We start from the raw sequence: 15,100 nt of genomic DNA, 5'->3' as shown, positions 1-15,100 counted from the left end.
CTAGCAGACTGTACAAGACCCAAGAAAAAGTATTCAACTGTTCCACCTAAACCAACTTGGACAATCTTGGATCATCTAATTATCAGTCAAAACCACTTAATTAATCATAGAGCATTCGACTTAAGGTTGCATAAAGCCTACTATCCAAAACAACTCAAGAGACAATCTAAGAAAAGAGCAGAGAATCTCAAACTAAACCCTCTGCTTGAAACCACTTACTGTACGTAGATAGTCCGTGCTTGTGTGTCATTGCCATGTGGTGTTGCGAGTGGTTGAACTCACCTGGCTGACACAGCTTGCCTGACTGAAGGTACTGACTGCACGCATGTAGCTCTGATTTCTGGAGCGAAACTGTGGAGGGTTGAAGTTGGTTGCTGGGTCCAGAGACACGCTGGGGTGAGGGCGCATATCTCTCGTTGTTTGCAAGTGGTAGCCAGAGCTAAATGGAGGGAACAACCAAGAACTAATATAGCTAAAGAGTAACCTATTCAGTATTAGATTTGAAGGGTCACTCTGCAATAACCACCAGTGGTGAACTTTTGGAAAACTCAGAGGATATGATTTAAGATAAAGTGACTTTGTTAACAGCTTTGCCATCATGAACCCAAATGTAAGACATTTTCAGTATGTAAACTTATAAGCCACATATGAAGACAGATACATACCAAAATGAAGAGACAAGCAAACAATTTTTCCAGAGGTGCAAAGGGAAAATCATACATTATTGGTTGTTTTTGGACAATAATGAGCATCATGCATCTTATTTCTACTATTTTTCCAAATTGGTTATTGCTAAGAATTATTTGTGGTATGATGTTCCTAACAAAGAGCAACTGTTGTGGGAAAAATCATGTGACATGTTACAGCAAGGCCTCAGTACACACATTATCAGGGCTTCTAGTCTCAATCCAAAACCATAGACAGCAACTATCTGTCAGCAGAAATATCAGTCAACCATATGGATAGGAGAGAAAGAGCGAAAGTGAAAAAGGATGGCATTTTTGAAGCCTCTAACACTTCCTCACTGCCAAGACATCTCAAACATTGACAGCGTTCCCTCTATCCTCCGTTCTCTCATCAGCAGCTAATGTGTGAATTCTCAACTACTTTCATGACAAGAAAAAGAATAACCTTGGTTCTTTATCCTTAAAACTGAAGTGTGTGATTTCTGAAACATAATTATAAAAATAATGACAGTTTTCAAACAAGTTTTCCTCTGTCTGCCATTGATTGGCAAATAGATACTGTACCATTGATACCCAAACTAACACCACAGACTGAGCCAATGTTGCTGTGTCTGGCTCTCTGGGATGCTCAAACAAACTTTTCATGTTAATCAACTTTTAAATGGTTGGATGGTTAAATGGTCATTGCAAATTAAAGCATTCAGAACATTATACACTTCACTTTTAAAATGTACATAATCTCAAATATCTCACTATTCTTTATCACCACACAAAGCAGCCTAGACTTGTGCCTCTCATTTAAATTTTTATGAAATATTAACCTACTGTAGAGTCAAAATCAGTGTACTTATTGCACAAGTTATTCTGAGATATCATGAAGGTTGTATTTTAATGTGTATTGAATAGACAGCACGGTAATGTAATAAAACAGAAGCTGAGATTTAAGGCTGTAATAATATGTAATATGTAATGTAATAACCTGTAATAATAGACATTAATTCCCTAGTTGTTAGCTAATTAATAAGACTGAAATTACTGAAAACAAGAAAGTAACACAATGCTGGTGCTTTACTTTCATGCACCTAAATGATTATAAGTCTCTAAAATGTCAATAGCCGTGTTTCCACTGTCGAGCTTAAACTGGGCGTGCTAGTGCTTGCCAGGGCCAGTCGCTTTTCCACTGTCACTTCCGGGGCTTGATTGTGCTTCGCCAGGGCTTCCTCGGGGCCAACGGCCAGGGTTTTCTGGCCCGACGAAAACCTTGGGCCAAAGCGGGCCAGCTGGGGCTAGAGGAGTGGTTATGAACAAAGGCGGAGTTTCTCCACGTCTAGAGAGCTCAGCACTGCGGATCATTTCAGAAAGATAACAGCTTTAACACCAGCATTAAAGACTTTTTAAAATAAGTTGAGCTCAAAACTAACTCTTAGTTAGCAGCGAGTGTTTGAAATAACTTGATCTGATGTGGGTTATATTCACCATACAAGGCAGAAATATTTAAAAGCGATGTAAAAGACTATGCACGATAAACATTAACATTACCATAGTAAACATGGTAAATGCAACCACTTGAAGAAATCAGACGTCAGATTCTTATTCTCTATCACAATTGTGTTTTTATTTAGTAACTTATATTATCTGTCATAAGTCTCATCTCAAGAGTTTAGCTCCGCGTAGAATATGTCATCAAAATATAATAATGGTTTTTGTTCGGGTGCTTTTATAAAAATAAAGAGTCTGCGCTGCGGATCATAACAAAAAGCTGCATTAAACACCAGCATTAAAAACTTTTTTTTAATAAGTTGAGCTCACTTGCAGTCGGCAGCGTGTGTTTGAAATAATTTAATCCGATGTGGATTATAATCATACAAAAGCACAATATTTATAACATTACCACAGTAAACATAGTAATTATGACCGCTTGAAGAAATCAGACGTCAGCTTCTTATTCTCTATCACAATCGTGTATTCATTTAGTAACTTATATTATCTGTCTCTCTTTTCGAGAGTTTAGCTCTATGTTGCCTTTCATAAAAATATAATAATCTTTTTTTCGGGAGCTTTTATAAAAATAGAGATATTATCATTCATTATAAATGTGATGTATATAGGCTACTGTGGCTACAGATAAACAGAAACAGACTCGACTGAATAAGCAGGCTATTTTCATAAGCGTACAAAATAATAAAATACAAATAAATTTATTTCTTTAATTTTGAGTCTTAATTTCTTTAATTTTGAGTCCTGATAAATTAATTCATTATGATCAATGTATCACTTATTCTATAGTAAAACATTGATGCTTTTGAATTTGAATATTTAACAAAGCATGCAAACAAACGGCCGCTTTTATCATGTTCGTGTGTGATCGCGCATGTTCCAGTGATTTATTTCTTAGTTTTCTGATAACTTCTCTTTGTTGGTGAAATGATGAGGTTGCATGACATTGTTCTGAGAGGCGTGTAAAGGGTGTGTTTTAGTGACGCGCAGCAGAGCTTCAGGCCCTGACTGTGGAAACCCTGCGCTATTCTGGCCTCGGTGTTACTGGCGCGAGGCTATGAGCCCCGTCCCGGCCTGTTTTAAGCCCTGGCTCGCACTGGCCCGACTGTGGAAATGCGGCTAATGGTTAATCTTAGTGTGTCCTGTGAACTGGAAAGTTACTAAGATCCCCTTTTCCTGTGGCCTTTGAACAAAATACCAGCTTTTTCTATGACTGCCATAAATTAACAGACGAACTATAGTTGTTACAAAAACTCTCGCCTAAAGAATATCAAGGGTATCAATTTATCCCCAAAATGTTGTCGTTTTGCCATTTCCTACTTACTTTCATAATATATACCAATAATTTATTTAAAACTTCTGTTATACAGAATTAAAAAGTCAAACATGTTTGGAACAACACAAGAGAGAAAGAGAAAAAAAAAAAACACTGAACTATTTATTAAGTGAAAATTATTCCTATCACCTACTGTACATAAAATATTAGTTTACTCTAAGTTGATCCAATCAGCATAATTTTAAGTTCAAAAAGATACAGCATATAATTGTGGGTAAGTTAGAATGGGTAATTGACATGGAAACTGATTCCTTTCCTTGCTAATAAAGTGCTCTCTATGAACACAAATGTAAAAAGGAATGTATTTTACTGTGTCATCAGCAGCTATATGAACCCAGCTCACAGGTTTCTGAGTGAGCAGGATTTGCAGGCACCAAAGTCACACATAGAGCAACTATTTTGGGAAATACAGAGTTTGATGGTGTCTCTGGAGCAACCTAGACACCTTGTGCCTCATGTTGTTTTCCATTTTCAGCAATGTCGCCCCACACCCAAACAGATGCCCTTCTTATCATCAGTTTGACAGCAAACATTTATTATTAAATTATTATTATTATTTGATTGCAAGTACTGCCAACCTTTGTCTGTTAATAGAGCAAAGGCATAAAATAAAATAAAATAAAATAAAATAAAATAAAATAATCATTTCAAGATTCTCTGACATTAAATGTAGTTTCATTATACCATCATTCTGGTTGAATATGTAAAATATAAAGAGTAGCCAAATCACCACATTACACTGTAAAAAAAAAAGTTTTAGATAAAATAGATTATGCTTTATTTCTGTCTTTATGTGGTCACTGCACGATTCTCATTACTTCAAAACTTAAAATTTAATACAATGTGTTACTTTGCTGTTTCTTTCAAATTAATAGTAAATCTGACTATTCCCTTTTTTTATTGTCAGAGTTTATGAAACCAGGGAGACAACATTGATATGACATTCACTAAAATACAATCAATAAACTCTGATTTGATCGTGTTGTCCTTAATGTTCTTATGATGATTGCAACATTGAAATATTTAAGCTCTGTAATATTTGAGAGGCTCCTAGCATCAAAATCCAATATTCTTCTGCAGGCTACAGAATATTGTATACCAGCAACTGCATTAAGACAAGAGTTGATGATAGTTAAGCCCTGAGATGTCTTAATTATTGTTATTTAGTGATGTCTCTTGTCCATAATATCTCATAGTGCACTTATTATAGGCACACTCTTTAGGGCAATGTGGGTTAATCGTCTTTCAGGAAGGGCTCCATGGAGATCTAAACACAGAAAGAAATATTGTGTGGAAATTATTTATATGATTCCTTACTGTTCTACTGTAGTGTATGCATGTACAGTTTGGATATTGCTCTTGTACATGCCTTTTAGACATATTAATTTATTGAATGTGTGACACGTGTGTTTCCAGGCCCAAAATATGCTCAAATATACTGATGACAACAAAGTAACCGGGTATTAAAAGATGAAAAATGTATAAAGGTGTATATTCATTCATATAAATTCACTAAATATTTCATTTCAAATTCCAGATCACCCAGAGCCAGAATCCAGAGTTTTACCTATTTCTCAGTTACAAACGTCATAAATAATATATCAGTCAGATAAGAAGAACTAACCTCACACACAATCACACCACAGTGAATGAAAAATCCTATATAGAGCAAGAGTGAAAAGATGAATGTATATGAATAGTATAAACCATCATCCATTTTAAGAATTGTTTGATAAATAGAAATTATTTTAAATAGATTTGATGTCAGATCTGGAAAGTTTCAGTGGAAAAATAGAATTCCCGAACTTTGGGAAATTTTAGATGAAACAGATTTGTGCATCAGAGTTACTTCATCAGGAAATGTTCTATTGATTCAGCTAGACTATTTCTGAGGAAATAAAACAATATACATCCTTAAAGGGACAGTTCACCAAAAAAAAAAAGTTGCAAGTTGTTTTGTAACACTTTTATGATCATACAATGAAAGTTAATGGAGCATAATTTCATTGCACTGAATTTCATTGCAAGGACAAAAATTCTTTTATTTTTAAGTATCTTGTTTGTGAAAGAAAGTCATACAGGACAAGAATTAAACTATGGCCCGGTTTCACAGACAGGGCTTAGACTAAGCCAGGATCAGACCATAGATCAATTAGGACATTTAAGTAATTTTTATAAACATGCTTAGAAAAAAACATTACCGATGTGCATCTTAAAACTAAAAAGGCACTGACATATGTTTAAGATCAGTCAGTGCAAGTTTATTTCAGTGGAAACAGCTCAGACTTACATTTTAGTCTAGGACTAGTGTTAAGCCCTGTCTGTGAAACCAGGGGTATAACTATAAAGTAATTTCTCTTTTACACAATTTACGACCCAAACATATGTTCGTACACCCCTGTGGCCAGGCCTCATAAGATGTTGACTGCACTGAATATGGTCTAAAGTGCACAAGATAAGAAGACTATTAAGAGAACGTACAGTACACAATTTCTCTGCACATTAATATTGTCCTCAGCGATGCTGTGAGCCACTCAAACGCCACAGCATCTACACTGATAAAACCAGCTGATTCTAATGAGGGTTTCTGCAGACGCCCTGGAAACAGCTCAAGCAGGAGGATACACAACGGCCAGAGAATGAGAACAATAAAGATCTATTGAGACTTACCTTTGGGTGTCTATATGTGGCCTCTGCATGGCTGATTTAAGGACAAGGGCATCGGACCGCACAGTCTTCTGAGGCGACGTCTTGGGGCTGGTATCAGACTCACCACTATCATCGTCTCCCATGGCTTTGACGTAACTACTGCTACGCATCCGGCGACACGGGATCTCCTCGTCCTTCTCAATCCCTGGATAACCCCCCCACTCATCCTGAGGTACCTGCAGGGATACAAACACACAGCATCAAAGCCTGTCCTCACACGCGGAGCGAGAGAATACTGCACCTTTCATAACACATCATGTCAAGCTGTTCGTTAAACCTGCCAAATGCAGCTTAACTTTCCGCCAATATATCCATCACCATTAGCCAGGAGTTCCAGGAAGTCCCTGTGGCTTTATTATTAGCAAGTATAAAAATGTAAATAAATATATAAACAGACTTTTTATTGAACTTATTGTTTTGAACTTCTTTCAATATTGTATTGAACTTCTTAATTTAAAAAAAATAATTAAATGTAACAATATTTTTCCCCCAAAAAACTAAGATGATACAGTTATAAATAAACAAGTTGAAATAAAATAAACATGTTAAAAAAAAGAAATGTAACAATAAATCGATTTTAAAAAAGAAGCTATAGAAAGGTTGTCAAATGGATAAAAAAAGCAATTAAGCAATTTTAAAGCAATTAAATTTAAAATAAAAGCAATCTTTTTTTTATTTAACTAAAACACATGATTTAAAAATCAAAACTGGCAAAACTTTACTCATGTATAATGGATTATAAAGGTATTTATAATCAGGGGTGCACATAATTTTTTCAGCCTGGTTCTCATAAGAGAACCTGGAGATTTGGTTTGGTCCTCACACTGCATATAGTGTGACCCATTAAATGCAACTATAAAAAAGAATTAATAATAGTTATAATATTATTACACTTTATTTATTTATTTAGTTTTTTAAAAATTAAATAATAGTAAATAAACTAAATAATAGTGTGTGATAATATTATTAAAAATAAAAAGAGGTCCTAGTATTAAATACAAATGCATTTATTTTATAGGAAATAAACTTAAAAATAAAATGTTAATATTTACTACTACTTTGTTTGTTTGCCTCTTTAAGAAGAATCGCTTTATGTATTCCCCAATTTTAAGTCGCTTTGGAAAAAAGCATCTAAAAATAAATAAACAAAAACGTTTTCATCATATTCAAACTTAAAATCAGCAGGCTTTTATTTTGGCAGGTTGCCAGCAAGTAAGTATACGTGCTTCCGGATTTAGCGCTGCTGATTAAAGAGCATCAGTGGATGAATGTCACAGTTTTGTATTGTGTTTTGAAACGGTAGGAATAGCCAAGATTTATGCTTTCAGGTTGAAAATAAACCTTATATAGTACAGTTTGTGATCTAAAATGGTAATTGTGCTTTAACACCTGTCAACCATGTCGGTACACAAATGTGCTGTCAGAACATATTTATATAACGCATTTTTTTATTTTGGTCGCGCATGCGGACCTGCGGACCACTTATGTGCACCCCTGTTTATAATGTATGTTTTAATGCATTATACAGTATCTTCTCATCAATGAAAGTTAACAAATTTTAAATGCATTATAATATTTGCAAACTTCATAATTATTTATTTACCCATTTTCTTCTAGATTTGTTTGCTTGTCATGTTATAAAGCATCACGCTAAAAGCATAACAATGAATATATAAATTATAATTATAATTGTAATACATAAGTAAAACATATAAGTATTATTACTGTGGTTACAATTGTTCATGAGATCATACAATCCTTAATAAGTTGCATTTATACACTTTTTTATATCACAATATTTAAAGGGTTCAAATAAAGTGTTACCAAGAAACACAAAATTTAAATAAAAATGTAACTACTTTTCAAATTAAACACATAGATAGATAGATAGATAGATAGATAGATAGATAGATAGATAGATAGATAGATAGATAGATAGATAGATAGATAGATAGATAGATATAGATAGATATCAGACAGACACAGACAGACAGACAGATATCAGACAGATATCAGACAGACAGATAGATATCAGACAGATATCAGACAGACAGATAGATATCAGACAGATATCAGACAGACAGATAGATATCAGACAGATATCAGACAGACAGATAGATATCAGACAGACAGACAGACAGACAGACAGACAGATAGATAGATATCAGACAGATAGACAGATAGACATAGAGACAGACAGATAGATAGATATCAGACAGATAGATATCAGACAGACAGACATACAGACAGACAGACATAGATATCAGACAGACAGACATACAGACAGACAGACAGACAGACATAGATATCAGACAGACAGACAGACATAGATATCAGACAGATAGACAGACAGACAGACAGACATAGATATCAGACAGATAGACAGACAGACAGACAGATAGATATCAGACAGCTAGACATAGATAGATAGACTGATAGATATCAGACAGATAGACAGACAGATAGACTGATAGATATCAGACAGATAGATAGATAGATAGATATCAGACAGACAGACAGACAGACAGATAGATAGATATCAGACAGACAGACAGACAGACAGACAGATAGATAGATATCAGACAGACAGACAGACAGATAGATAGATATCAGACAGACAGACAGACAGATAGATAGATATCAGACAGACAGACAGACAGATAGATAGATATCAGACAGACAGACAGACAGACAGATAGAATAGCAAGAGGACATGAACAGCTAAGTCAGAGATCCACAGAAAACCTGGATCCCATTCAAGCTTATCTTTCATTCTCTTGATAGTAATTATGTAGACTTATTAACTTATTTCTTTAACTAACATGTCAATACATCACGACCTACATATTTAAAAAGAAATGATATGTTTGTCTGGTCAGTAAATGGATTTAGCATGGTTGTATTCTGCAGGTTCAAAGAGAATATAAAGTGATATAAATGACTAGCGGAAGCGACTCTCAGATACTCTAAAGCTCTGTTAGAGTGGTAATCGTTTCTCAGGGCGATGTCAGTAAGAGAACATTTGCTTGTGATGAATCTCGGCTTTCAGAAGCCAATTATTTTATAGAGTGATGCTGGAGTTGCTATGTAATTGTATTAATTTTAGCAATAGCACATACACACTGTGGAAGGTTGTCACTCGTTGTCTAAGTGCTTAATCCATTTCTGTTTACACAAAGTGGTTCTTTGTGAAAGTAACTCATTAAACCATGGAATTCAAAAGCAACAGCGTTTTACAAGATACGGCTAAAAATATCTAACACTAAACACGTTTATTTGTTGGCATGTTTGTCATTTACAGTCATGGGATGCTGAAGCTAGAGTTGTCAATGTTTGACTCAATTATTTGGTACAAAGTCAATATACTCAAATGTGAACTGAATGTAGTATTTTCAGATGTGCAATTAAACAAAACTGTATTTTAAATTGATATTAGCTGAACTTTAGACTGCTTTCTTTCCTCATTAAGTACATCTTCGTATGTAATTTCATAATTACTTCTACTGTCTTTGAAATTTGGTTCAAATATTCTGCAGAATGCAGCCTATGGCTCTTTCTAAATGTCATATTCTGGCCGTAGACAGCTCCCTCGCAGAACACGGCTATAATAAAACCACTGTGCTCGAGCTTATTGGCAGAAAATCTGCAGTGAGAAAAAATGGGTCAGGCAACCTAAAGACCTCTTAACCTTAAAAATCTTCTTACATCTGAACACCGCATTTGTTAACACCTCCAGTTTTGTTTTCAAGGGATAACGGTAGAAATTTGTGTAGGATGTAGCCATAGCAACCACACATGAATAAGTATGAACACTGCATGCATATGCAACAGTGCTGCTAAGACTTCAAATGAGAAATAGACATTGTTTATACTGGACAATTTATTAAGAAGGAAGCATTTCCGAGAGCTCCATAAAATGTCATTCAACAAACTATTTATGCAAACATGTATCCAAGTAAACACCTCGCAGTTAAGACATCAGACACAACAGTCATTACAGTATGCATTATACTATTGTTTGTATTTTTGAGCAACATGATGTAGATTAAAATAAACTGCATAAGACAAGACATAAATAGAAAACTGCAACAAGATGACACAATGAGTATAATTAAACATGCATCTTAAATAAATGAAAAACAGCTCGTATGCATTACAAAACAGGCTTCTGATTGGTCAGAAGAGGTTTCCAGCCATGCTAAAACATGCAATAACCCATGTATAGGGTTGACCACCCAGCTCCCGGACACATTTGCATGTTTATGGTTCTCTGATGTTGTAGAAAATGCCAATAAAATACAAGAAGAACTCAAAGTTAAACTGAGTCACAACAAATTATTCTTAAAAATGTCAGATATCTTTGAGACTGAATTAGGTTGAATAGATGTCAGCTGTTAAATTTAAGTACAAAATTAGATAATACCAATTTAGGTCAACCAATTACTAAGCAATGCTTTGTTCAGTCTGTGGTGTAAAAAGGTAGCATTAGCAATCAAAGAAAAAAACAAAAAACATGGTCAGGTCAAAGTGTCTGAATAATTTCTGGTCCTAAATTTTTACTGGTAGTTTACTCTATGTATGAAATAAAGTTTACTTTATTTTTCTATCTTCACTTACATAAAATAACTATAGTGTCCTGCACCCACTAGTAAAAAGATATAAAAAATTAATATATATACTGTATATATATATATATATATATATATATATATACATACAGTACAGACCAAAAGTTTGGACTCATTCAAAGAGTTTTCTTTATTTTCATGACTGAAAATTGTAGATTCACACTGAAGGCATCAAGGGCTATTTGACCAAGAAGGAGAGTGATGGGGTGCTGCGCCAGATGACCTGGCCTCCACAGTCACTGGACCTGTACCCAATCGAGATGGTTTAGGGGTGAGCTGGACCGCAGACTGAAGGCAAAAGGGCCAACAAGTGCTAAGCATCTCTCGGGGAACTCCTTCAAGACTGTTGGAAGACCATTTCAGGTGACTACCTCTTGAAGCTCATCAAGAGAATGCCAAGAGTGTGCAAAGCAGTAATCAAAGCAAAAGGTGGCTACTTTGAAGAACCTACAATATGACATATTTTCAGTTGTTTCACACTTTTTTGTTATGTATATAAATCCATATATAATTCCACATGTGTTAATTCATAGTTTTGATGCCTTCGGTGTGAATCTACAATTTTCATAGTCATGAAAATAAAGAAAACTCTTTGAATGAGAAGGTGTGTCCAAACTTTTGGTCTGTATTGTGTGTGTGTGTGTGTGTGTGTGTGTGACTTTGGACATATATATGCTTTAGTCTTAAGTTGCTGGGGTACTGTATATCTTTTGGAATAGCTAAAAAGACATTGTACAGGTCAAAATTATCGATTTTTCTTTTATGCCAAAAAGCATTAGGATTTTAAGTCAAGACCATGTTCCATGAAGATATATTGTACAGTTCCTATCATAAATATATCAAAACTTAATTTCTGATTAGGAATATGCATTCCTAGGAATTCATTTTTACAACGATTTTCTCAGTATTTAGATTTTTTTGCACCATCAGATTACAGATTTTCAAATAGTTGTATCTCAGTCAAATGTTGTCCAATCCTAATAAACTATTGAAGTAGACATACCTTTTTTGAAAAATTGACATTTAGGACTGCTTTTGTGGTCCAGGGACACATATGGAGTTACATAACTACGATTTATGTCATTATGATATATCATTATGATTTAGTTTTGTCAAGAATTACTGAATGAACGTCGTTCTTAACCTGTGATACCTTCATTCATCTTCTGAACACAAATTAAGATATTTTTGATGAAATCCCAGAGCTCTCTGACCCTACATAGACAGCAATGTTATTACCATATTCAAGGCACAGACAGGTTCATTTCCTTAATTTTATGAAACTACAAGAATACTTTTTTGTGCGCAAAGAAAACAAAAATAAAGACTTTATGGTTGCACTTTATTTTTCAGTACGTGTACTTACATGTACTTATAGTGTACTTACAGTGTATTTATCTAAGAAATTTCTGGTAATACAAGGTAACTACATGGGGTAGGATTAGGTTTAGGGGTAGGTTCAGGGTTAGTACCTAGTTATTACATAGTTATTGTAATTACTATAATAAGTACATAGTATGTACATGGGGAACAGGACTGTAAAATAAACGATTTCTTTTCTCCTGGTCAGTCTCTGCTGCCATTCACGAGAGTGATGGACACTCCTCTGCTCGTCAGCAGCATCACACACATGTGTCATGGTAATCTCCAGAACGCAGTGGAGAATGACACAAGAGAATTCTTATGTGAACCCTCTGAAGTTCCCTCATGAACCCGCATTGGGAAAACTTGTTCTAGTAGATGGATGACAAATCATTTGCTACATTTGGGAATACTGTGAACCCTACTGTCATGCCTAACAAAACCATTTAGCCATGATTAAACAAAATTATTATTACTATGTAGACTCTATCGCCAGTTTGGTCCTATAGAATCATTTACAGTAAAATTTTGTCTAGTGTATTTCTGCGTGAAATAACTTTTAAAAGTAAAAGTAAGCATAGAGCATTTCATCAGACTGGATAATGGTGGGTAGATACAGCTAGATCCTTTAAAAGTGCATTTTAATTTCTGGATGCAAGCCAGCAAGCACGTCAATGGATGTTTTTCCATAAAAGAAGTATGTAAAAAAGTAAATATATGTGAATTTTCCATAATTTTCCAGCAGTGCCACCAGCAGATGAAGTGTCAAAGGGTGGTGTTTCGGTATGACTGTGAAGCCTGTAACCGCAAAATACAACCCAAAGTCACATGAGAGGAGTCAATGCTATAATGCTAACCCATCATGTTCACAACCGGGTCACAAATCACCCTAAATGGGTCAAATTGGTTGAAAATGGATGGAATAAACAATTCATCAATTTGGACAAATCAAACATAGTTTGACTGTTCCAACACAGTGCTACAGAATTAACATGTGAACAAATGTGGGTAAACTGATTTTAGGGTGAAAAATAAAAAACTTTTATGTCCAATTTTACAACATTTTTACAACATTTTTACAATGTTCTCTGTGTCCTGACTGGATTCTGAAGCACATCACTGTGATAAAATCACAATGTCTAGACAGCGTCATGAGAAAAGCACCAATTCATCTCTTCAGCAGACCGTGACAGGCAACAGTTCCTTGTTCTACCTCAAATTGTTTTAGAATATCTCTTTTCATAAGTCTATGCTTCATTTCACTTTCAATAGTGTCATATCATGCTTTTTATACTCTGTATTTTTTTTTTAGATCAGTTTATAATATTAGGATTTTTTCCCCCCATTATAATTTCCCGCCCTGTCCTACTGGTCACTTTTTTGGACAACGATGCATTGATGCATTTATCTGTGTGATGTCTGTGCGTGAAGCTCGCAGTCATTTTTGCAGTTTAGTTCCAATAACATAGGGAGGAAGTTCTGGGAATTACAGTATATTATCATAATACATCAAGCTTTTTCATTTCAAAAAATGAACGAAAATTGGATTCCTCATGATATGAGACTTTTAAGTTCTTAAAGTCAGCATAAAATATTACACTTTTAACACTGAACTACAAAGAAAGCGAATGTATTGAATTAGTCATAAGCCACAGGGTTGCCATGCCTTGTGAAAAATAAGTACAGTTTAGCATATGTTTTAAAAAGAGTACTTTTTAGGGAAATAATACTTTCAAAATAATATCCTTAAGTACGAACTGAATGTTTTTGAACACTTAATTGCATGTAATTTACAATTAAATAATGTATAGTTAAAATGTATATTAAATGTCACCAAAGAGTGCTTTTCTGACCTACTTAAGAAGGACTTCAGGACATCTTTATATGTAATTGCATAGTTACTTCTGCTGTCTTTTATGGTGAATTAAAATATATTTGGATGTAATTTGTATTGAAACTTGTATGTCATGAATTTAAATGTTCTTGTGATTACACATTTGTAATTGCAATTTAGTAAAATAATATATATTTCAGTATGTGCTTTAGTTTTAGGTTAGTAAACCATTCAAAATAAGTGATATTGTTACAAAGTGCAATTTTAAAAGAATACTTAAGTCAATAAATACATAAAGCATGGTCACTAAATTTGACTCTTTAAAAAGCCACTTTTAAAAAGTTTCAGTCGTTCTAAAGAGTTTCTTTGAGTTATGAGTGTCTTTTTCTTTTCTCTCTCTCTTTTTTTAGCACAATAGAGTGAATTTTTGGGTGAACTAACCCTTTAAGTGGCCTTTTATTTCAATTACATTTTTATATACATTTTAAGACTGAAACACACTATGTGCTCTTGTTTAATTTCGTTATTTCAAGATTGACACAATTAGCAGAATCTCCCATTTCAATAGCATAAAAGCTATTTGCTGTTCCTCAGCATTTCTCTGTATATCACACAAATCAACCTTAAATCTGGTAAAACAGGAACAAACAGGAATATCTCTAAATGGACATTCATATAATTAATTTTCCTATCTTCTTCCAGAGAGTGTTAGCCGGGTTTCAGTACATTATTCTAACACAAAGAGGCGCTACAGAGAACACACCCATAAACTGTAAATATCATTTAATATTCACGGACAGTGAGGAAGTGCCGATCGAGATATAACTCCACTCAAGAGCAGTATTAGAGGAATCTTAATGAGATGAAACCATCAGATGTTGAAATGATGACTGCAGAATACTTTTGGACATTTCCAAATTGTGAGATTGCATGCTATCATTGCAAGGTCAGTCCTGTTGTTTACTCTATATGCTGGGAGATAGAAATGTCTCCAGGGGTTAGAGTTGATAAAGGAGTTAAGATCTTCAAATACTGCAAAATAAAGTTT

General features: G+C 34.4%; 1 protein-coding gene across 3 annotated transcripts in view; it reads right to left on the bottom strand.

The window, feature by feature from the left end:
- Positions 1–15,100, bottom strand: part of dlgap2b (discs, large (Drosophila) homolog-associated protein 2b) — a 90,642-nt gene that overhangs the window by 8,761 nt on the left and 66,781 nt on the right. For all 3 annotated transcript variants that reach the window (XM_059513172.1, XM_059513173.1, XM_059513174.1), the window contains 2 exons: positions 6,190–6,404; positions 283–439 (listed from right to left, as the gene is read on the bottom strand). In XM_059513172.1, the coding sequence (XP_059369155.1) occupies positions 283–439; positions 6,190–6,404 (372 nt within the window). The remainder of the gene's footprint in view (positions 1–282; positions 440–6,189; positions 6,405–15,100) is intronic.

This window comes from Carassius carassius, chromosome 27 (assembly GCF_963082965.1).
Source record: "Carassius carassius chromosome 27, fCarCar2.1, whole genome shotgun sequence".
NCBI classification, from domain to species: Eukaryota; Metazoa; Chordata; class Actinopteri; order Cypriniformes; family Cyprinidae; genus Carassius; species Carassius carassius.
This window is presented reverse-complemented; position numbering and strand designations above follow the sequence as displayed.